This window comes from Phascolarctos cinereus, unplaced genomic scaffold (assembly GCF_003287225.1).
Source record: "Phascolarctos cinereus isolate Bilbo 61053 unplaced genomic scaffold, phaCin_HiC Scaffold_1;HRSCAF=81, whole genome shotgun sequence".
In the NCBI taxonomy this organism is placed as follows: Eukaryota; Metazoa; Chordata; class Mammalia; order Diprotodontia; family Phascolarctidae; genus Phascolarctos; species Phascolarctos cinereus.
In genome coordinates this window covers 104,339,434-104,361,459 of record NW_027555514.1, presented here as the reverse complement: position 1 = coordinate 104,361,459, position 22,026 = coordinate 104,339,434, and the positions used below count along the sequence as shown (strand labels likewise).

The 22,026-nt window shown below is 39.0% G+C and overlaps 1 protein-coding gene and 1 non-coding gene across 3 annotated transcripts; both read left to right on the top strand.

Annotated features, from left to right (window-relative positions):
* Window positions 1-534: 534 nt before the first annotated feature.
* On the top strand, window positions 535-7,125 carry FMC1 (formation of mitochondrial complex V assembly factor 1). 2 transcript variants are annotated; one of them, XM_020998106.2, is made up of 2 exons: window positions 535-1,612; window positions 6,815-6,904. In XM_020998106.2, exon 1 carries the CDS (start codon window positions 1,025-1,027, stop codon window positions 1,595-1,597), a length of 573 nt encoding a protein of 190 aa, XP_020853765.1. In that variant the 5' UTR covers window positions 535-1,024; the 3' UTR covers window positions 1,598-1,612; window positions 6,815-6,904. The 2 variants fall into 2 exon arrangements, with proteins under 2 accessions (XP_020853765.1, XP_020853766.1); XM_020998107.2 differs by lacking the exon at window positions 535-1,612 and adding an exon at window positions 3,281-3,418 and having other exon boundaries at window positions 6,815-7,125.
* Window positions 2,238-2,310, top strand: TRNAR-CCU (transfer RNA arginine (anticodon CCU)). Its single transcript has one exon. It is a non-coding gene; the product is annotated as a tRNA-Arg (tRNA).
* Window positions 7,126-22,026: the final 14,901 nt, after the last annotated feature.

Below are 22,026 nucleotides of genomic sequence, written 5' to 3'. Positions count from 1 at the left end.
GGTATGTTGATAACAGATACTCTAGAAAAAATAAAGAAAAATATATGCACACAATTTTAATTGTTTAATCCACATTATTAAAACATTAAAAGTCGAGATAATCAACAAAATAATAAACCACGCTCTGATTTGTAGAGAGCTGTCGCAAGCACACCCCTGATTCTAAGTACAGTCAGGTAACTGATTTAAAGATGCCAGTGAGAAATCTTTTTGTAAATAGAACTATCATTTTATCATATGAAAAATCCCTCTTGGGCAATCTTCCTTGCAAACTCAAATATCCATATATAACATCTTCAGTGTTTTCTGGCAAGGTAGATTAGGATTCAGCTTGACTGTTTCCTCAGCCTCCTCCATGTTGGTAGGTTTTGGAGAAGAAAACTGAACTGAACCAAGCAAAAGATGGAAGATTCGGGGAATATCGAGAGGTGACTTTGCAAGAAAAGGCAAGTCACCAGAAGGAAGGCCCTTATAGGCTAAGAAGCAGAAGAACCGGTAAACGTGGGATGGAGTGGCGTGGGGTGTTAAAGTAATTGAGGCAGAGAATAATGAGGGCCAGCAGGAGCAAAGAGATACTACGACTGTAGTAGGAATGAGCAAAAACATGTTTATCATTGCATATGGGAAATATCTCTAGTGGAATCTAAGCTTCTGTATCAGTTCCGTACTTGTGTCCCGAGCACCTCGCACGGTGCTTGGCTTAATGCCTATGGATTGATCGGATGGAAAAGGGGGTGCAATCCAACAAAGTCTGTTCCTAGTTTTCAAGAGGCAGGTGTTGGTCAAAGGAATTTCAACAATTAAACAGGAACTAGAAACATGCTGTTACTGTGCTCATTTCAGGGACTCCTGTAGATCCTCACCATGGAGAAATCTGAATACTTCCCATAGGATCCACCTATCATATTTTGCCCAGATGGAGTATTTGTAGGTGAGAAATGGTCTCGAGGGCACTTGAGTAACGATATGGGAGTGAACATACATTTTTGGGAAATGTTTGGATGGCTGCAGGGTGCGCTGGAAAATGCCGCCCCCCAAAACAAACAAAGAGTACCGGAAGCAGAGGCATCAGCACGGAGTGATAGACAATCTTGGGGAAATCACCTCTTTCAACCAGCAAAGTGTGCCTGGTAGGACACCGATCCTGGAATCTGGAAGCCAATCACTGGCCCTACGGCCCCGGGCAACTGATTTAACCTCTCTCAGCTTCAGTTTCCCCATCTGCAAAATGGGGTTAATAACCTCTACCTCCCGAGGTTGCTGTGAGGGGCGAGTGAGACGCTCCTTGCTGGCGTGGTGCCTGTACTTAATCGCTCAGCCTCAGTTTCCCATCTGTAAAACGCGGATGATGAGAAGGGTATTCCCGCGTCCCCCTCCTCCCCCGCCCCCGCCCGGGGTGCAGCGAGAGTCAAACGCGATAACAACGAGCCGCGTGTCTTCATTACTCTCACTGCTTCATCACCGCCCTTCTGCGGAAGCCACGGGATTCGAACCCGCCGTTCCCAGGCCCCCGGGTGTCCGAGAAGCCCCCTTTGCACCACATCACGTGCGCGGGCGGGAGAGCGAGGGCTGCGCAGGCTGGTCGCGGAGGCCTTGAGCTAGCTGGATTGGGGTAAGGAGAGGCCGCGGGGAGGGAATGAAAGCAAAGGGGGGAGTCGGAGCGAGGCAGCTCGGCATGAGTGGGCACGCGGCCGCGGACTGCACCTGCCGGCCCGAACGCGGGGCGCCCGGGGCGGCTTCGGCACGTTGGGTGGCCCAGGAGCGCAGTTCCGGCACCAGAGCGATCGCCCTCGTGGCTCCTCCCGGACCTGCAGGAGGCTCAGACCCTGCGCACGTGCCACGCGAGACATCCGCATGCGCCTCTGGGGCGGGGGAGGGGAGCAAAACCAGGAGAGGCCCGGCGCCCAGAGCGCCACCTTAGGCTACACGGCCGAAGGCAAAGCAGTTTAAAGAGCTTTCTAGCGTGAACTAGAGCGTGTCGGAATCTGCATACACGCAGTCAAGAGTGGGAAGTGCAAATGGCTTTTGCTTTTGGGTCGTCTCAATGGTACTTTGAACTACAACTCCCAGAATTCCATGGGAGCCTCCCGTTAGTCCCGGTCTCTAGGGTACCTGCCGATTGTTAGAATCGTCGTGCGGGATAGGTTGAAAGCAAAGACTTGTTCCGGTGATCTCAATGATGACGCGCCAGTGAAAAAAACCAATGAATATATCACTGAAGAACGCCTTCAGCAGAAGCCCCAGTGGCCTAATGGATAAGGCATTGGCCTCCTAAGCCAGGGATTGTGGGTTCGAGTCCCATCTGGGGTGAAACGATTTTGTGTTCTTAAGAAATCTTAATTTTATAGATCACTTGTTTTTCTGCAGAAAAATAAATTGTGGATTCGAACCCAGCATCACGGGTTATCAGATTAGCACGTACCATATTCCAAAATCGAAAGGGTACGCTCTTGTGGAACTTCCTTGTCTTGCACAAATTGTCTTTTGGGGGTCGTTTCGACCTTTTCCACTCTCACACATTATTTCCCTCACGCACGCTTCCAAGCTGGCCTTTCAGCAGTTCGTCACACACGGGTCAGTCCGCCTTCTGAGTGTGTGCCCTTGCACACCCAGGCCGTCCGTCGTGCTTGCCGTGCCTTCCCTCCTTACCTGGGGTCTTGCGATCCCTAGCTTCCTTTAAAGCTTACCTTAATCTTCACCTCGCCTGGCCCTTGCCCACGCTCCCACTCCCGTCTCTTTCTTTTGTATATCTCCTGCGTATACATATGTAAGTGTGTATGTTTTCTCCTCCGCTAGAATGTAACCTCCTGGGGGACAAGATCTTTCATTCTTAGCACCTAGCAGAGTAAGGCGGATCTCAGACGCAGGCTCTGGCTCCACATTAAAATGCCCCGAAGTTCTGCTTAATCGTTGGTAAAATGCAGGCTCCACCCTCTCAGCTTCTTCCCTGATGCGGATTCTGGATGTTGGAGAAAAGGGGCCAGGGAAAAGCCTTTCCTGCCCTTCCCCGGAGGTGCATCCCTGATCTAGGTGGAGGCCGAAAAAACGCAGGAGGCCCGCGGACATTCGGCTTTTGTTTGCTTTTCTTTTCTGCACTCGATTGCGTGGCCTGGAGTGCTGGGGCTGGGGGGATCCTTGGGGGGGGTCCCGACTGGGCCGCGGGACGTGGGGCGAGGGAGCCTCTTCGGGCTCGTCTCCAGCAGAGGGCGCTGATGCCAACCCTCGTCGGCCGCCGTCCTCAGCCGGGGCCTGCGCCCTGAGCCTCAGCATCATCCCCAAGATGGTGGCCTTGGGCCCGCCGTCCCGCACGTTGCGGGCCCTCTTGCGGGAACTGCGGTACTGGAGCGCGGCCACAGACCGGCCCTACAGGGACACAGCAGCGTATCGGTACCTCGTGGAGGCCTTCCGGGCGCACCGGGTACGGACCCCCGCGGCCGCGGAGATGGGGGCGGGGTCTGCCTGTGGAGGGGGGGTGGGGGAGGGAGAGGGAGGCGGAGAGCCGGGAACCCAGGTCGGGCTGCTAATGTTGGCGCTCCAGGCCTAGCGCGGTCGGGATGGGACCCGACTCGGGGTTCCATCGGTGGAGCCTTGACATTCGTGGGCCTGGGGCAGGCCCGTCGGCGTCACACGCACGCTTTCGGAGCGCCGTGGGGTTGTGACCTCCGCCGGATGAGGTCTTGTTACGGATGGATAAACTGAGGCCCCGAGTGGGGGAGTCACAGCAGAACTTGCTGGAACTCCTGGACAAGTCTGCAAAGCCAGAGGTTTACAGTGTGCCCCTGAGAGATCCGTGGGATGTGGAGAAGGAGCCTTCTATGCGGAGGTCGTTATTAGGTCACCGATAGGTGATGAGACTCCAGGCAGATGTTCCCAGGAAGTTTGGGACTTCTGAAATAGACCTGCAGTAAGCCACAGTAATTGGGTGGTTAGTCCAGTGGTGGGTGGCCACGGTTCCAGAACACACAGCCCGCAGGTGGTGAAGATTGGGATGTTATAATTATTGTTGTTATTGTTGTTACTGCAGTTTTTCAAATGGGGGATTTGATGAGGCACTGAATAGGTCGGTCTTTTGTGCTGTCTGGAGGTAACATTTATTGACATTTGTGGCAACAGCTGTGCTGGTGATTGAAAATTGTTACTGGGGTATCTCGAATTCTTAATAAAGATTCCAGGGACCTTCCTATGGTGGCTGGGGAACTGGGAATTACGAAGAAGGAATTTGCAACTCTTAGGCAACCAAAACCAAGAGCTTATTCAAAGAGGAGAATAATCAATCAAGGGACAAGCCCACAGGTTCCTCTGGAATCCTTTATTGTGGCGGGAGATCACGAGGAAGGCCCCACTAGTGTGGATCTCCTGTGGTGAACTTAGGAGAGCACAGTAACTGGTATGGGCAGGTGTAGATAAGCCATGATCTGCAACCAGGGAGGGAAGTTTTGGAATGTCTCACTAGTTGACTTCTTGAGGTTAGGGACTGTTTTTCATTGTCTGTATCTTCAGTGTTGAGAATGGTGTCTTGGAACAGAGAGGTGCTTAAACATGCTTATTGGACGGGATTGACTTAGAACAAAATGTTAACAGGTAGTTAGGATTCCTCTTCTAGTCTCTTTTTTCTGTACCTTACAACCGATTTAGCTAGTTTTCATGCAGTTTTTTTTTTCTGTTAGGTTCTTTTTAACCATGTTGAGACTTGTTCTTGAAACCTATTACTAATCTGCTTACTCCCTTTTCCCCATGCAAGATGGTAAATTTAAAAGTAGGATTTGTTCTTTTTTGTATTAGTGTAAAATAGGCTTCTTAGTACTTCAGATCCTGTTATTTTATCTTATATAGTTGTTATTCCTATAAGCTCTTATTGTAGGGTTTGGACCACATACATGTAGGTAGGTTTACATAAAAATTTATATAAACACAAAATCATCAAAATTGGTTATTTAGTTGAAATTCATACTGTACTCTAAATATTATATTCCTTAGTGTTAACCAGAAACTGAAAGCCCTGATTTCAGTCTTTTGAGCAGTAAGTTCCTTTATTCTACCAAATTTGGTGGGGTTATAGTACAGAAAGCTCAGGCTAGCATGGGGTCTGTTTTTTAAAATATTTTGACAACTATTTCAATATAATTGGTTTCCTTTGTAATCCTATATTTTATTCATTTAAAAACATTTTCTGAGAAGGGTTCCATATCCTTCACCAGATTGCCCAAGAACATCATGACACACAAAAGGGACCCTTGAATCTTTTGACCTTAGATTCCAGATTCTGACTCTGAATTCTCAACTCTGAACAAAATTTCAAACAGTGACAGATAACACAGGTAGCATTTATGAAGCACCTTAAGGCTTGCGAAGTGTTTTCTATATGTTACCTCCTTTAAAAAGTAAAGGTCTTCTGTGATATAGATATTTGACAGCAGGGTCCAAAAAAACCCAATTGTCAGAGCCCCTTAACTGAGGAACATGAAGGGAACAGTAATCCTCTGTTCCTTTTCTTACTCTAATCAATACCCCCTCCCCACTCAAGCTTTAGTCAAGCCCTGATGATATGAGGTACGTGAAATATAACAAAGATTTAAGCTTTATAATTTCTGCTGTTCAATTTTCTTTTAACTTTTATCTATATCTTTTGCTTTTACATTACTTTATTTTCATATCCATCCCTTCTCCTACCTCATGAGCCATTCCTTATAAGAAAAAAGGGGGAAGAAAGTACTTTGGCAAAACTGACCAGTGCATTTACTGTGTCTGACAGTGTATTCGATATTCACCCATACTTTTCACCTTCCTAAAGTAGGGCAGGGTGATTCCAATTGCAGGTTTTCAAAGGGATGTGTGGTTCCTAATTTCTGGAGAGCTCAAAGCCAAAATGCTATTGGTATATCAATGAAATCTGAGAGCATCAGAATATAGGGACCTGAGGGCATATGCAAGTTGTGTACTTTTTTCTGATACTTTTTCCCATTATGTCTTTTGAGAAATGGCCTTCAATGTATGTTTTCCGGTTAAAAAAAATTTCCTTGTTTAACACTGAAAAGGCATAAGGGCTCGTATGTCATATTTAACGATGAAATCTGTGGAAACCATCAATTGAGGAAGAGTGTTTTCTTTAAAGTGGGGATAGATTTCTTTGTCACTACTTAATTTGGTGTCTTTTAGGAGGCAGCATAGAATAGTGGCAGCAGCTTTGGATTTGGAATCAAGAGAACTTCATTTTGCCCCAAAACTGCATTTTTTACCTTTGACAAGTTATTTAACAAATCTAGGCCTTAGTTTCCACATTTGCAAAATGACAAACTCATATTAAATGGTTTTCTGAGATTCCTTCAAACCTAAAATTCTAGGAAACTGGTAGAAAAAGTTCAGTTTTATTTCTAGTGTGAATGGAATTTTTAGTTAGGAATTAGCCTAATATTATGGCAAACATAATCTTCGGTATTGAGTATCCATCTAGTACCATACTATGTTAGACTGTGTAGAGATGTTTTAGTGTATGCATGTCAAAAGTTATTATGATGAATTTAAACATATCTTCAAAATACTTTTGTCTTAGAAATATGGATATGCATTGTCAACATATTGCAAAAACTATGAGTTATATTTCAGACACAGTGAAGATATTTAATGTTATTGATACATTTCATCAGTGTAATATTGAAAATTTGACTTAACTCCCCTTTGTAATTTGTAGGTTTTAAATGTTTCCATCCGTTCCACAGTTTGTCTTTGATCCCAAATAATAAGTTTACTTACATTAAATTGAGTTGTATTTTTCTCTGTGGAGTTTTCTGATAACTGATCATACCATCTTTTCTAGGTCACCAGTGAGAAGCTCTGTAGAGCTCAACATGAGCTACACTTCCAAGCTGCTACCTATCTTTGTCTTCTTCGAAGTACTCGGAACCACGTGGCCCTTCACCAGGAATTTCATGGGAAGGGTGAACGTTCTGTGCAAGAGGCTGCCGGCGTGGTGGGTCTTACTTTGCCCCAACAGCCTGGAGGGAAGGGCTGGGAGTCTTGAGAATGAAAAGATTCACAAGATGCTGCCCTCATACAAGAACTTCACAATTATCTCTGTTTTCCAACTTGTATTAATGATTAAATTTAAAAATGTGTTCACAAAAATTACTTACATGTAGTTTTATTTTCTGAATGATTTTCAGATCAGTGAGAAGTTTCTATTTCATTATCAATGAATGTACTGCTCTTGTCCTAATGTGATGCTTCTTGACCTACTTTGAGTTGTCTTAACAATAACAGGGATAAACATCTACACAGATGTGTCATCATCTCACTAGACAAACCTTGCCTTTGGCAGTTTTTGAAACTGCTGTCTAAGGTTAAGGATGCAGGCTAACTGGACCATGGAGAGATCAGTCCATTGCCTTGGCTTTAGCAGGATTAAGACAACTGCCCATTAGAAGGTAAAAAACCCAGAATATTCCAGAAATTTTTGTGTTGGACAGTCTGATATTTGACAATAGTTGATATTTTGGGTATATAAATTTGGCATTTTGAGTATACAGTGTGAAGAACATAGGCTTTTCATATTTAGCATACTCTGTATTGGGATCTGTTCACCTTTGTTAAGTAGTTGTCCAACTAGTGTACCCTGCTAAAGTAATCATATATAGTAGATTTATTGATGACTTGGAAGTAGTACATTCTGACTAAGTCCTTAAGTTCTTAATTCTGGATCCTGGAACTTGTTTAAAAATTTTTTTTGATGACTGCATTTTAATTTATTTCCCTTGTAATCTTATGTATTTTATTTTATACATTTAAAAACATCCTTAGGAGTCCATAGGTTTCATCTGACTTTCATGATATCAAAAAAAAAGTTAAGAACCCTTGATTTAGAAACAAAATTATTATAAGGTATAAACTCTGCCTTCCAAAAAGCTTAAGATTCCAATCACAAAGACAAAGAATGTTCATTTAGATGCAAAAGGTAGGGGGAAAAAAGACATGATCTTGGGTTTTTAGCCTGGTATTTGAAGTATATTAGAAGTGGTAAAGGGGAGGTTTGAAGGCATTTTCCATTTATAAAAATGGAGGACATAAGTTTTTGGTTTTTTTAATTAGTCTTTGAGGGATGATGCCTAAAGCAGTGAAAATCATCATTTATGTCATTACTTTATAAATTCAACTTTGCCCAGGGCTAGAATCCTAAGGAAGTATCTAACTCAGAAGTCTGTTATAGACGTCTTATCTTTTTACATAGCTTGTAGCTTGCAGTTCAGGCTTGGGTCCAGCAGATATCATTAATTTGGGATTACATCCACTGCCAAATAACCTCTCCCCACCTGCATTCAAATATATTTAAGTTCATTGCAGCTTCAGGTTGTCACTAAATGAAAGAGGAAAATGTAGGATAGAAGAGATGCATAAGTCATTTTACAGTACCTCTCCACATAGGTGATCGTCTTCAAATCAGGAGACTTTCTACATTAGTGCAAACCCAGAAAGAAGGAAGAGGCAGTCTGAAGAGCCTAGTGACTTGCAAAAGCAAAATCGTATTTTTACATCTTCTCTTGTTACATCTTTGTTTTCTTCTTCATTTTCTTTGTCGTCTTTCTCCCTTCCTGGAATGACAAATGAGTGAGTTTTCTAGCTTTGCCCTTCTTAATACCTAGGAAAAGTATATGGAGAGCTTACCAGCATTTATGAACGTTAATAAATCTGCACTTTAATATAATCACATAATCAAGAATTGACTGCACTTGTGGTAATAGAACTATTGATTCTCAGAAGCCTGTATTATTGTCAATGTGTGAACATAAGTTATGTAACTTGGAGATTCCAAGGTTATAGCACTGGGTTCTCTCATCACCATTGTTTCTAATAAGGTACATCCTTAGACCTTTGTGCACTGTTTTTGTTCACCGTACATGGATGGCCTTTGCAAATGTGAAAAATGACTAGTGAATGGATTATTTGAGAAAGTTAAGCTGATTCTATATACGAATATTATCCAATTTAAGAGGCACTAATGTACTTTAATGAAGACCACTGATGTTTAAGTCAAAAAAACTGGATTCCTAGGATTGTGGGATTCTGAGCTGGAAGAGCCCTCAGAGGTCAGTTAATTTAGCCTCTTTCATTTTACAGATGAAGGAACTGAAGTTTGGTGATACTAAGCCCAAGTTCATACAAGTAGCAATAAGCACAGATCTGGGGTTAGAACACAGGTCCTTTGACTCCAAATTCAGTGATTTTACTAAGCCATGTGAAGTCTCAGCTTTTCCTGTGATATTGAATAAGTCACTCCTCTGAGTTTCAGATTTCTCATTTGTCAAATAAGAGAATTGAACAAGATTATATCTAAGGCCCCTTTCAACTCTTTCTGTACTTTTTGACCCATGTTTATGAGGGGTTTACCATTGCTCTTATCTGCCCACAATTAGGAGTCTCTCCACTGCTTATCATCAAGGGGAAAAAAATGAAACCTTTAAAGAATCTGGGTTGTGAAGGAGAGAAAAGGAAGCTTTGAAAACCAAGAACATTTTAGGGAAGTTGGCCCCCCATTTGAGCTCTGCTGCCTGTCTGATGGCTCTTCTCCCTTCACTACTTCATGATGTGCTGGGGGGTTTTGTTTGTTTTTGCTTTTTATTTTTTTGGTGAGGCATTTGGGGTTAAGTGACTTGCCCAGAGTCACACAGCTATTTAAGCATGTCTTTTTTTTTTTTTTGGTGGTGGTAGTGAGGAGGTTCCAGGGTTAAGTGACCTGCCCAGGGTCTCACAACTAGTAAGTGTCCAAGGCTGGATTTGAATTCAGGTTCTCCTGACTCTAGGACCACTGCTCTATCCACTGCACCACCACCTGCCCAAGATGTGCTGTTTCTGTCCTCACCCCTACCTTCAAATTGTAGCCCATGCTGTATACCAAGTTCACTGTGCTTTATCATATTAACTCAAGTTTCACTCTATTAACCAGCATCTTCTTCAAAGAATAATAGTAGTGAGCATTTATAGGTTTTGCAAAGTGCTGTATATCATATGTCACCTTGTTTGACCTTTACAACAGCTCTGTAGGACAGTTGCTATTAGCCCTATCTTACAGGTGATGAAAATGAGGCTTGAGAGAGGTAACTTGTCAAGATCTGAACTCAAGTCTTCCTGACACCAAGTCCAATGCTTTTAACCACTGCACCACCTAGTTGCAGATTTCTCCAGACTCTATCAGTTAGTCATGTACTAGTATGAATTAGTCTACTTATTATAAGTGATATCATGAGTTTTTATTTCAGGAAGAGGAAGGTAATTTGGGGATATAAAATACTTTGAGAACATAGACTATGCTGTGATGATCAGTTCGGGATTTAAGGCAATATAATGGCACTCTGTATCTAGGTAAGAGGTATAGAAAGAGGTGGAAGGATGCCAAAAGCAAACATCTATTTCAAAATTTTGCCTAGGGTTGACCCTTTCGGGAAACTTCCTTTTCCTATAACTTTCTGCAACACGTGGTCCTGCTCTACGGACCCCAATCATTTTATGGTTTTTTTTTCAATTTAAAAAAAATCTTTTTTTTCCTTCTCCCCTTCCATTGAGGAAAAAAAGAGAAAGAAAACCCTTATAATAAATATTCAAAGCATATGTCAAGCAAAACAAAGTCCCTCAGTAAACATGTCCAAAATACTTTTTTTTTAAATTTTAAACTGCATCCTCAGTTTATGGGTTGTTTCTAATCCTTGCCTTTAGGTTTTTATTTACCTTGATATGATGAGTATCAGCCTTTTTTCCTAATTGTATGGAAAGGAAATTGTGAAAAAAGGCTTCAAAGTCAGAAAAACAGACAATTGTTAGGAGGGTTAGGATGAAAGCTTTGACAGCCTACACTTTCATTTTTGTCTTTGTATCCCCAGTTCCTGGCACACAGTGGGCACATAAAAGTTTGTTGATTGGGGGCAGCTAGGTGGCAAAGTGGATAGAGCTCCAGTCCTGGAGTCAGGAGGACCTGCGTTCAAATTCGAACTCAGACCAGACACTTGACACTTACTAGCTGTGTGACCCTGGGCAAGTCACTTAACCCTGACTGCCTCACCAAAAAGCAAAAAAAAAATATTGAAGAGTAAGAATTTGTCATTGTGTTTGAAGTGATACTAAGAGGGACAGCATGCTAATTATAGTCAACACCTTGTTTCTTTAGACAGAAACATCCCTAGAGTAATGAATGGCAATTCATTATAAAATTGGTAATGATATAATTTATATTTGTGTATGTGTGGCTACAAATTATTTTCACATATATTACCTCACTTCTCATAACAACTCTATAAAGTAGGCAAGGTATTATAATCCCCTTTTCACAGATTAGAAAAAAGTTGAGGTCCAGATACAAATGACTTTTTCAGGCACATAGCTAGGGGGAGTTAGGATTGGAACCTCAATTTTCTTTTCCAGTCAGACTAGTGTGCTTTTTTAGTATATGCCATTAAGTAGAACGTAAGCCATTTTAGCTTATCTATAAAGAACATGAAACTCTTTGTTACAACTCTTTATTCATCAAACAGCCTTCTGCTGTATAATTTTCCCTAATGGGTATACCTCCCATTAGAAGGGTAGTGTACATGATTAATCCTGGCTTTTAGGCCAAGTTTTTTTTTTAATTTTATCAAAGTGCTTATAAGTTAAGTAGTTTCATCAATCCCATGGGAACAGATAGTTTTTGAACTTTCAGAGCAATAGATTGTATATGGCTGTTCCCAACAGGTATAGATACAACTTAGTGAAATTCAAATGAACAACAAACATTTCTAATTGTCTTAACTGCAACACTGGTGACCTTTGATTCTAAGAATGGTAAGTTTAGAATTAGGAGCCTTTTTGTCATTTTGAGGGAGGCCAATGAACAATACTGGAATGACCTAAGGGTCTTGAAATAATATAATGCAGCCTATGTGAAAGAATAAAATATTAAAGGTTTTTATATTGATATCTTTTGTTTTTAAACATCTTTACATTCTTCCTCAGCCTTCCCAAAAAGCCATCCCTTATAACAAAGAATTTTTTAAAGGAGTGACTTCTAATATCTCTTCTTTAGGACCAGAATTGTTTTGAATATTAAATAGTTTTATTGTTATTTCCATTTACATTGTTTTAGTCATTGTATATATTGTTTTCATGGCCCTGCTGCTTATTTCAGTCAACATCAGTTTGTAGAAGACTTTTCAGGCTTCTTTTGAGCTATCATGTTTGTCATTTCTTTGAGCACAGTAAAATTACACTGTATTCATGCATCACAATTTGTTTAGTCATTCCCCAGCTGATGGACATCTAATTTGTTTCTGTTTGTTTTTTTGGTACCACAAAAAAGAGCTGCTATAAATATTTTGGTGTAAAGGTGGAGCCTTTTTTTTTAAATGGTCAGTGACCTGAAAGAATAGGTTTTAAAGAAAGTACTATGTAGATCTCTGTCATCTTTGTATGTTTCAGGAGTGCATATATTCAGCCAATAGAGGAAAAACCATTTCACAAGATTAAATCCATGGCTACTGTTATTTTATAAAGGACATGTGGATTTGCTCCTAACTTCTGCCCTCTTTTCCCACATTTCTACAGGTATCAGGAAAGATACTATTTTCCTTGTACTGAGGAAAGGATAGTTATTATAAACCTTAGAACCTGAGTGTAGTACTTCCCTATGATGGTATTTCCTGTGAATATTAAAATTATCCCAATCTCTTTAGAAACTAAGCTATAAAGAACTGCAGAGGGAGAAAAACTAGACATAAATACTATAAAATAAGAGTTCAGGCAAAATTATGTTAGTTCCTAAAAGTCAAAAGAAAAATTGGACCCAAAGATGTTTTACAAAACCATGTGGTCAAACTAATTGCCCTGACAGATTAGATTCTTTTATTATGGGAAAGCTAGCCTCTCTCAAATAGTTCAGTAATGATAAAAATGCTAGAAAATAGGATAAATATGTTTCACTTGCTAATAAGCATTCATTTAGAGAAATAACCCTCATCTCTAAGTTAAAAAATTGTCTATATTTGTTATTATTTACTCTGGTATTTAGTTCACACTACTGCAAATTCAGGGGAAGCTATTGTCAAAATGGAGATTGGTGTTTTAAGTTAATCTGACAATTAACAATTGAAGTTTTAGAAGACAGAAAAAGTGATGCAGACTTTCTGCCTTTTCAATAATTCAGAGGATTTTTATAATAGAATTCTGAGATTTATAGTGAACTTAAAGGAAAATCAATTGAAAAATGAAGTTGTGTGATTTTTGTAAATAAACAAAATTCGAATACCTTGCAAATCTAAATTTAAGTACTATTAAACTATAAATATGTGTAAGCTGGGGAACTACAGCAAGTAGAACAATCACAACAGTCATGGAAATGAAGTAATCATGTTTTGTCTTACTGGCTTAGTCTTTTTTTATTTTTTTGGTGAGGCAGTTGGGGTTAAGTGACTTGCCTAGGGTCACACAGATCCTCCTGACTCCAGAGCCCGTGCTCTATCCACTGTGCCACCTAGCTGCCGCTGGCTTGGTCTTAAAAATTAATTTTTAACATGGAGGTTTTAATAGCCTAAGTCATTTTCTCATTTTGCTTAAGTCTCAGTTTAATGTAAGATGAAAACTTAAGATTTGTGCTATATTTGGGACACTGACGAGGATTTTTGAATTCAGCATATCCTCAAACTTTATATTCAAAACTGAACTCGGAATTTCCCCCCTCAAATCTGTTCTTTCTCCAGACTTCCCTATTAATGACATATCCCAGACATATATATTTTAACCTAAGCATCATCTTTGTCATTTCCTCCCACCTCCAGTGTCACCAATTCTCTCAATATGCATTTGAACTAATTAACTCTAAAGGTTGAGACTGCAAAGTGAGGAAAGTGAAGACCAAAGGGATTTACTGGCAGAGTACTGAAAGGTAGAAGGACTGACTGTCACAATGACAACAAATAGATTTAGGAAGAATGAGACTTGGGGATAAATGGAATCATAGGAGGTTATAGTAAGGTAAGAATTTGAGTTCTTCGAGCAAGGAAGTAAAACACTTGAGGATGTGATAGTGGCGGTGTATGCTTTAAATAGAAAGATTGTATAGATCATGGGAGTTGTGATGAACTGAGAGGCTAAAGTGTTTGAATGACATCAGCAACTATGTTCTAACCATTTTCTTCTTGCCCACTACAGCACCTAGCCACCTAGTATAATTCCTTGCCTACAAAAAAAGCACCCAATGAATACAAGGTGTATTGAATTGACTTTATAAGCATTAGTTTAAGACTTGGGTGTACCATAACTGTTTTGTCATTCATGGACTAGCTGAGTAGTCATCTTTTACTAGAATTAGAATTCATTTTGGCATGTTTGAGAAAATGTACTCTGTTGAGTCAAGGATTGAAGGTTTTTTTTTAATTTGCTATTTGTTTAGTTTTTTTCCTTCATTTTTATAATATAACTTTTATAGGATTGAGAAAATCATTTTTACATAATCATATAGGGGGAAAACTTATTTTGAACTAAAGTCAGGCTAATTAATGCCACTTTATTCGTCATAAGGTAAATTTCTACTCCTTGTTATTCCAGTAAAAATAAAATTTGTATATCACTGGAATAGAAAAGTCTATATTTTGAACCTATGTTAACAAGATTTAATTTTATACAGGTTGCTTTAGTTCCCTGAAAGGTTAAAGTATTTGATGGTAAAATAAGTAGCATGTTTTAGATATAGGATGTGAAGCTCCGTCTTCCAGACTACAATGTTGGTTCTCTAGCCACTCTGGCACACTAGTACCTTGAGAATTTTGATGATATGAATTATGGGGTATTTTCCCTCCACATTTTTACTATAAAACATATATACATATATATTGTATTAATAATGGACTGTTTTGAATAATAATAATAAAGATGAAATAACTATTTATTTACCTTGACCACTTTGCCAAGAGAACTTGAACTCTTCCTATTCCAGTTTTTTAATTCTGTATGGCTTATAGAGTATAAAGTAACTAATGCAAGATTCTGTTTGCTTATGAGTTTTAGAACCTGAGCAATGATGGATATGAGACATGAAAATACAGATTTTCACATTTCATTATAAATAAATTCCTATGGTAATATTCTAGTAAATGGAATTATTTAGCTTTTGAGGTAGCTGAGAAACCTAAGGGATTCTTGGGTTTTAAAAGCTATATCAAAATTTTATTGTTCTTAAATTCATTTCAATTGATTTCAAGTATATTCCTACCAACATTGTAACTGCTATTTGATTTTAATATAGCATTGATGCATATGATTGTAAAAACTCCACATGATATTAAGTTGCAATTCAGTACTTCTGAAACTGTAATGCATTATGATACTTATATCTCCTTTGGAAGTACCTAAAAAGTATGGGCTCTTGAGGGATCAAAAATCTGACAGATAGTAAAATCAATTTGGGAACCTAGTCTAATATACATATGCAATCATAACTGGACAAGGCACCATGGAACCATTTTGTTTTGGGGATAACAAAACCCTGAAGTTGTAAATTACATAATTCTCAATTGGAGAAGATGCAATAATTTTCCTTCTTATTCAAGAAGATGTAAACATATATATCTTTTCATAGAAAAATCATCAAATTTTAATATCTGAGTATTAAAATCAGACCCACAAGACCTTACCTAGATCATAGGATGATACAGTAGAAAGAGTACTAGCCTTGGACTTGTAGTTGCTTCCTTCCTACTAACAATATATTTGACCTTCAGCCTGTGCCTTAACTACTTTGGGCTTTAGTTTTCCATCCTCAAATAAGGGAGTTAGACTAAATGATCTCTAAGATCCCTTTTAATCCTAAATTCTGTGGATCTGAGAATCATCTCAGCCCACAGCTTTGAAACAATATATGTATTTTTTTTTACCTTTTGTTAGTGTACCCTCTTTTTCTAGGATGATTTGAATATAGTCATATGGGAGTTGAATTTTTAATTGATTGTATGAAATTGGTAACATTTACCTATGTCCATACCAGTTGCTAGAATTTATAGATCTCTTTATGAGAAAAGTATACTACAAATGGAGTTTTTTTTTAACTAAACCTATAGAATGGACTTGATTATCTCCTAAGAATCTTTACAGTTCTGAATCTCTTCACATCCACGAATCTAGTCAGTAGTATTCGTATTGTACCATTAATTTGGTAAATCAGTATTATGTGGCCTTTATGACAATGTGGCCTAAATCAGAAATTTAAATTCCACTGATCATGACTGTATAAAAATTAGTACCTATGATACAGACTGGAATATACAGATCAAACTTGGCTTGATATACAAGTATCACTTTAAAGGATGATTCTAATTCTGTGTTTTCCAGTTTGGAATCTGAAATAGCAGTTATGGCTGTTATTTTGAGTCTTTGTAATCTGGAAGAGTATTTTCCACTCTGCATAAACAAGTGCTGGGAGGCCAGTATCCCTGTTTTCCTGTATTGACTTGATGGCCATAGATTAATAAGAAGATGCAGAATAATACTGTCAGGGGCATCATGTGGTGTAATGTAAGCTCCTTAGGGGCAAGGACTGTTTTTGCTTTTTCCCTGTATCCCTAGTGCTTGGTACAGTGCTGAGTTTGCTAGGTCCAGGGAAAATAGTATGGCATACAAGCAACACTAGTTAGCTACAAGAATATAGAATAAACATCATCAATAAAACTTTATTTGTGGATTTCTTCCCCCTGTTATCTAATAACCAATCTTTTAAAAAATTATTTTGAATTATCAACAATCACTTTCATAAGCTTTTGAGTTTTAAATTTTTCTCCCTCTTCCTCTCTACCTTCCTCCCCAAGACTGTGCGCAATCTGATATAGGCTATACAGATACATTCCTATTAAACATATTTTCACATTAGTGATGTTGTAAGTAAGAATTAGAACCAATAGGAGGAACCACCAGATAGAGGAAACAAAATATAATAGGAGAAAAAAAGCAAATAGTATGCTTCGATCTGCATTCAAACTCCATAGGTCTTTCTTTGGATGTGGATAGCATTTTCCATCACGAGGCCTTTGGAGATGTCTTAGTTATCCTTGTATTGGTGTGAAGGGCTATCAATATTAGTCATTGAACAACATGGCTGTTACTGTGTACAACGTTCTCCTGGTTCTGCTCCCTTCACTCAGCATCAGACCATACAAGTCTTCCCAGGTTTTTCTGAAGTCAGCCTGTTATTCATTTCTTATAGCACAACAGTATTCCATTACATTCAGGTACCACAACTTGTTTAGCCATTCCCCAATGGGTGGGCATCCTCTCAGTTTCCAATTCTTTGCCACCACAAAAAGAGCTGCTATATTTTTGTACATGTGAGTCCTTTTCCCATTTGTTTGATCTCTTTGGGATATAGCCCTAGAAGTGCTATTGCTGGATCAAAGGGTATGCACATTTTTGTAGCCCTTTGGGCATAGTTCCAAATTGTTCTCCAGAATGGCTGGACCATTTCACAACTCCACCAACAATGCATTAGTGTTCCAATTTTTCCCCCATCTTCTCCAACATTTATCATTTTTCTGTTTTGTTATGTTGGCCAATCTGATAGGTGTGATGTGGTACCTCAGAGTTGTTTTGATTTACATTTCTCTAATCAATAGTGATTTAGAGCATTTTTTCATATGACTATAGATGGCTTTAATTTCTTCATCTGAGAACTGCCTGTTCATATTCTTTGACCATTTATCAATTGGGAAATGATTTGTTTTCTTATAAATTTGACTTAATTCTCTATATATTTTAGAAATGAGGCCATTATCAGAGACACTGGTTGTAAAAATTCTTTCCCAATTCTCTACTTTCCTTCTAGTCTTGGTTGCATTGGCTTTGTGCAAAAACTTTTCAATTTAATGTAATCAAAGGTATCCATTCTGCATTTCACAATGTTCTCTATTCTCTTGTTTGGTCATGAATTGTTCCATTCTCTACAAATCTGATAGGTAAACTATTCCTTGCTCTCCTAGTTTGCTTACAGTATCAGCCTTTATATCTAAATCATGAACCTATTTTGACTTTATTTTGGTATGTGGTGTGAGATTTGGGTCTATGCCTAGTTTCTGCCATACTCTTTTCCAGTTTTCCCAGCCCTTTTGTCAAAGAGTGTGTTGTTATTCCAGAAGCTGGGGTCTTTGGGTTTATCAAATAATAGATTACTATAGTCATTGACTACTTAACCTATTTCACTGATCCACCACTCTGTTTCTTAGCCAGTACCAAGCAGAATGGCTAGGCCACCTTCCCCTGCATTTCTTTTCATTAGTTCTCTTGATATTCTGGACCTTTTGTTATTCAAAGGAATCTTGTTATTATTTTTTCTAACTCTATAAAATAATTTTTTGGTAGTTTGGTATGGCAGTAAATAAGTAAATTAGCTTAGGTAGAATTGTCATTTTTATTATTCTAATAACCAATCTTGATCAAATACAAAGTCCCTGCTATCACAGGAATTAAAATTTGGTTTTGACATCACGAATATACCTAGTATGTGTCAGAATTGGTACTTTAACTCAGGTCTAATGCCTCAGTTCTCTATCCACTATACCACATTGTCTTTCAAACTATGTTATCTCCCAGATCTCTTCAGGAAGGCAACTACAATGTAATCAGTGTGATAATATAAATGTAGCATGTCCTTCATTGTGGGATATAATAAAATTGATTTACCTGTAGTCTAGAAAAAAAGGGAGCTGGAGAGTAAAACTTTGTGAATGTCTAGGGAAAATTCGGGTTAGACAGAAATCTGCCTAGAATGAAGAAGAGAAATACTTCTACTTGTAACTTGAACATCCAGCTCCCTGTGTTCTAATTCTGTACTTCCCAAACAGCTTTCTGATTGATAATTTGGTTTCCTATTGAGTCCCCTGTAAAAATGACTTGTCCTAGTTCTCCGAGTAAAGATCTATTAGTAAATTAATTGACATTCTGAATTTTTAATCACTGTCTTGTGCATTCAATTAGGAAGGATTAGCTCCCTAATCCTTGCTGGATAAAATGATAAAATTGTGTTTCTCAGCTTGCTGAGTTAGACTACACCTGCAAGTTAAAATGGACCCATTTCAATCTCTAACAGAGTTCATCTACCTGAAAAAAAAAACCAGAAAGGCTTTTTGTTATAAATGCAACAAGAAAATTGTGTCATAGAGAAGGAAATATAAAGGAATGGGTGATTAACAATGCCAAATATTATGGAAAGTAGCTAAGTGGTGCAATGGATAGAATGCTAGCCCTAGAGTCAGAAAGACACGTTCAAATCCAGGCTCAGACACTACTAGTTGTGTGACCCTGGAAAAGTCATTTTACTGGTTTGCCTCAGTTTCCCCATCTATAAAATTAAGATAATAATAGCACTTGCCTCCTAGTGTTGTGAGGAGCAAAGGAAATAATGTTTGTAAAGTGCTTAGCACAGGGCCTGGCACATAGTAAGCACTAGATAAATGAAGGCTATTATTACCATTAGAGAGTAAGAAAAATGAGGAGTGAGCAAACTCCATTGGATTTAGCTGTAGAAAGGTTTTTGAGATCTTCAGGAGTAGTTTCTGTATAATTATGGTGGCAGAAGCCAGGTTGCAAGAAATTAAGAAAATAATGGGGACAGAACATTTGAGGAGTTAAGCAACAAAAAGAGCAACTGGAAAGCACAGAGAAGGGCAGCTGGCTCCAAGGGAAGGTTTTATGTGTGTGCGTGTGTTTTTAAGATGGGGAGATCTGGGTTGGTTTGAAGGATGCAAGGAGAGGGAAGGATGAAATATACTAGCATTCTTCAAGGAAGTGTTAATTTTGGGAATAAGGCATAGAGACAGTGAAGGATGTGCTCCAGAACATAAACAGCAGGGTTAGTGTTGAGAGAAGAGAGAAATCTTTCATTTTTGAAGCTGGCATGAAGGATCAGAAAATAAAATAGAGGGAGAAGTAATGCTAGGGTGGGGAAAGGATAGGAGATACCAAAATTGGTTGCATTATAATTAAATACTTTTATTTAATTCAGCACTGGTGTTAGTTAATAAACAAGCTTTGCTCTCGAGGAGCTTACATTCACATATAAAATAAAAGAAGAATGGACCTACATGTTACCAACCTAACCTTAAAATTGGGGTTCTGAGAGGAACAAGCCAATAAGAGCCAGAGGTTCCTGGGCCTGACAGTACTTCCAGTTTCCACTCAGAAGTCACAGCATAAGATAAGGGAAAGAGGAAGGGAAAGCATCTAGTTTAATGTTTAGAAGAGAAGCAAATACTCATTTTGTGGAATGAGCCCTGTGTTCAAATCTTAGCTCAGCTATGTGTTATCTGTGACCTTAGGCAAGTCTCTGGGTCTCAGTTTCTTTATCTGTAATACAAAGCAAGTGTTTGGACCAGTGATCTTTAAAGTTCCTTCAAGCTATAAATCCTACAAATACTAAAGAACTATGAGACTTACATGTTCAGAAAGAGCCAGCAGTGTGATATGGCAGCTTATCTTTGGTTGCACTAATACTTCTGTATAATGTTCAGAACAAGGGAGGCAATAGTCACTGCTGTTTTCAGAACAAACTCTCTCTAACCATGGCCCATCTCTCTCACCTTGTCCCTGGGCTCCGTCACTTTTGAGGTCTCTATTGACAAAGTTTCAAAAGCAGCAGGAAATTTAAATGCTCTTAATATGGTGAGGATGAATTTTGTTACAAGGACTCCAGCTTTCACAGAATCTTTCTTAGGCTTATGCACCAGAGTAGCAACTCACAGCAGGGCTATGATAGCACTGGTGGCAAGTCAATCTTAAGGGAAAAATTTGAACTTCATCCTGAAGTAAACAGGTTCATTCACTTTGTCCCAACACGAATGGTTCAGTGGCTTTTCTTCTCTACTGTAAAGACTCAGTGGTGGGATGGAAAATACATGGTCTTTGGTCAGGTGAAAGAAACCATGAAAGTGATGCCTCTGGTGCCTAGGATAACAAAACCAATAAGATCACTAACGCTGATATAAACAACTCTCATAAAATCTTTGTTTGTTTTAACCACCAAACACCGTGTCTTTTTGGAAAGTGTACCATTCTCCCTCTCCCTTGCCACCCATGTGCTCTCATTTGCAATTCTTTTTGAGTTTCATTTCCCTTTTCCTTCCACATGTAAGGCTGGAGTGACAATCAACTTTATGATCATAAAATAAAAACCAAACTGCCAGATCTTGTAGCGATGGGTCCAATTCTGTGTACTATATTTTGGGAATTAAACTGATAATCTTATACAGAGCAAGGAGAAGGTGGAAAGGGGACTTAAAACCATTTAAGGATCATTTGAAGAAACTGGGTAGGTATAGCTGGAAGGAAAGAAGGGTTGGGGGGCAGGGACATAATCACTATGTTTAAATACCTTATTTGAAATGCTGCAAAGTGAAAGGTGGATTAGACTCAATTTGTTTGGTCTGAGAAGCCAGAAGAAGGAAATAAGAAGGCAGATTTTGACTCATTATAAAGACTTTTCAACAGTTAGAACTGTTCAGAAATGGAATGGGTTGCCCCATAACGCAATGAACTTTTTATTACAAGGAGAGACCAATGACTTGTTGGGAATGTTATAGAAGGGATTCCTGCTTCAGTTTGGACTAGATTAGATGACCTTTCAAGTGCCTTCTGATTCTAAAGTTCTATAATACTTTTGTTCTCTCTACTGATTGGGTGCATTGAGAGGGTATAAGAAGCAAAAATTCTACCTTCCCAAAGCTTGTAAACCTTTTAAAGAGAAAAAACCAATATGTAAAATAGACAACCAGAACAAATTAGAATACGACAGAAAATAAAGTTCTAGAATGAACACAGTATTGATACCATTCATATTCTACAGTTTTCAAAGTTCTTTTATACACAATATTTCATTTGATTTTTAAACCAGTTTTGTGATGCAGCAGTATCAATATTATCAACCTCATTTGACAAATGGAGAAATGGAATTACAGAGATTGTGGCCTACCCAGCTTCCTACAGTTAACAAGTGGAAAGCCAAGACAAAGTTCTCTATCTCCATGCATTGTCTTGCAC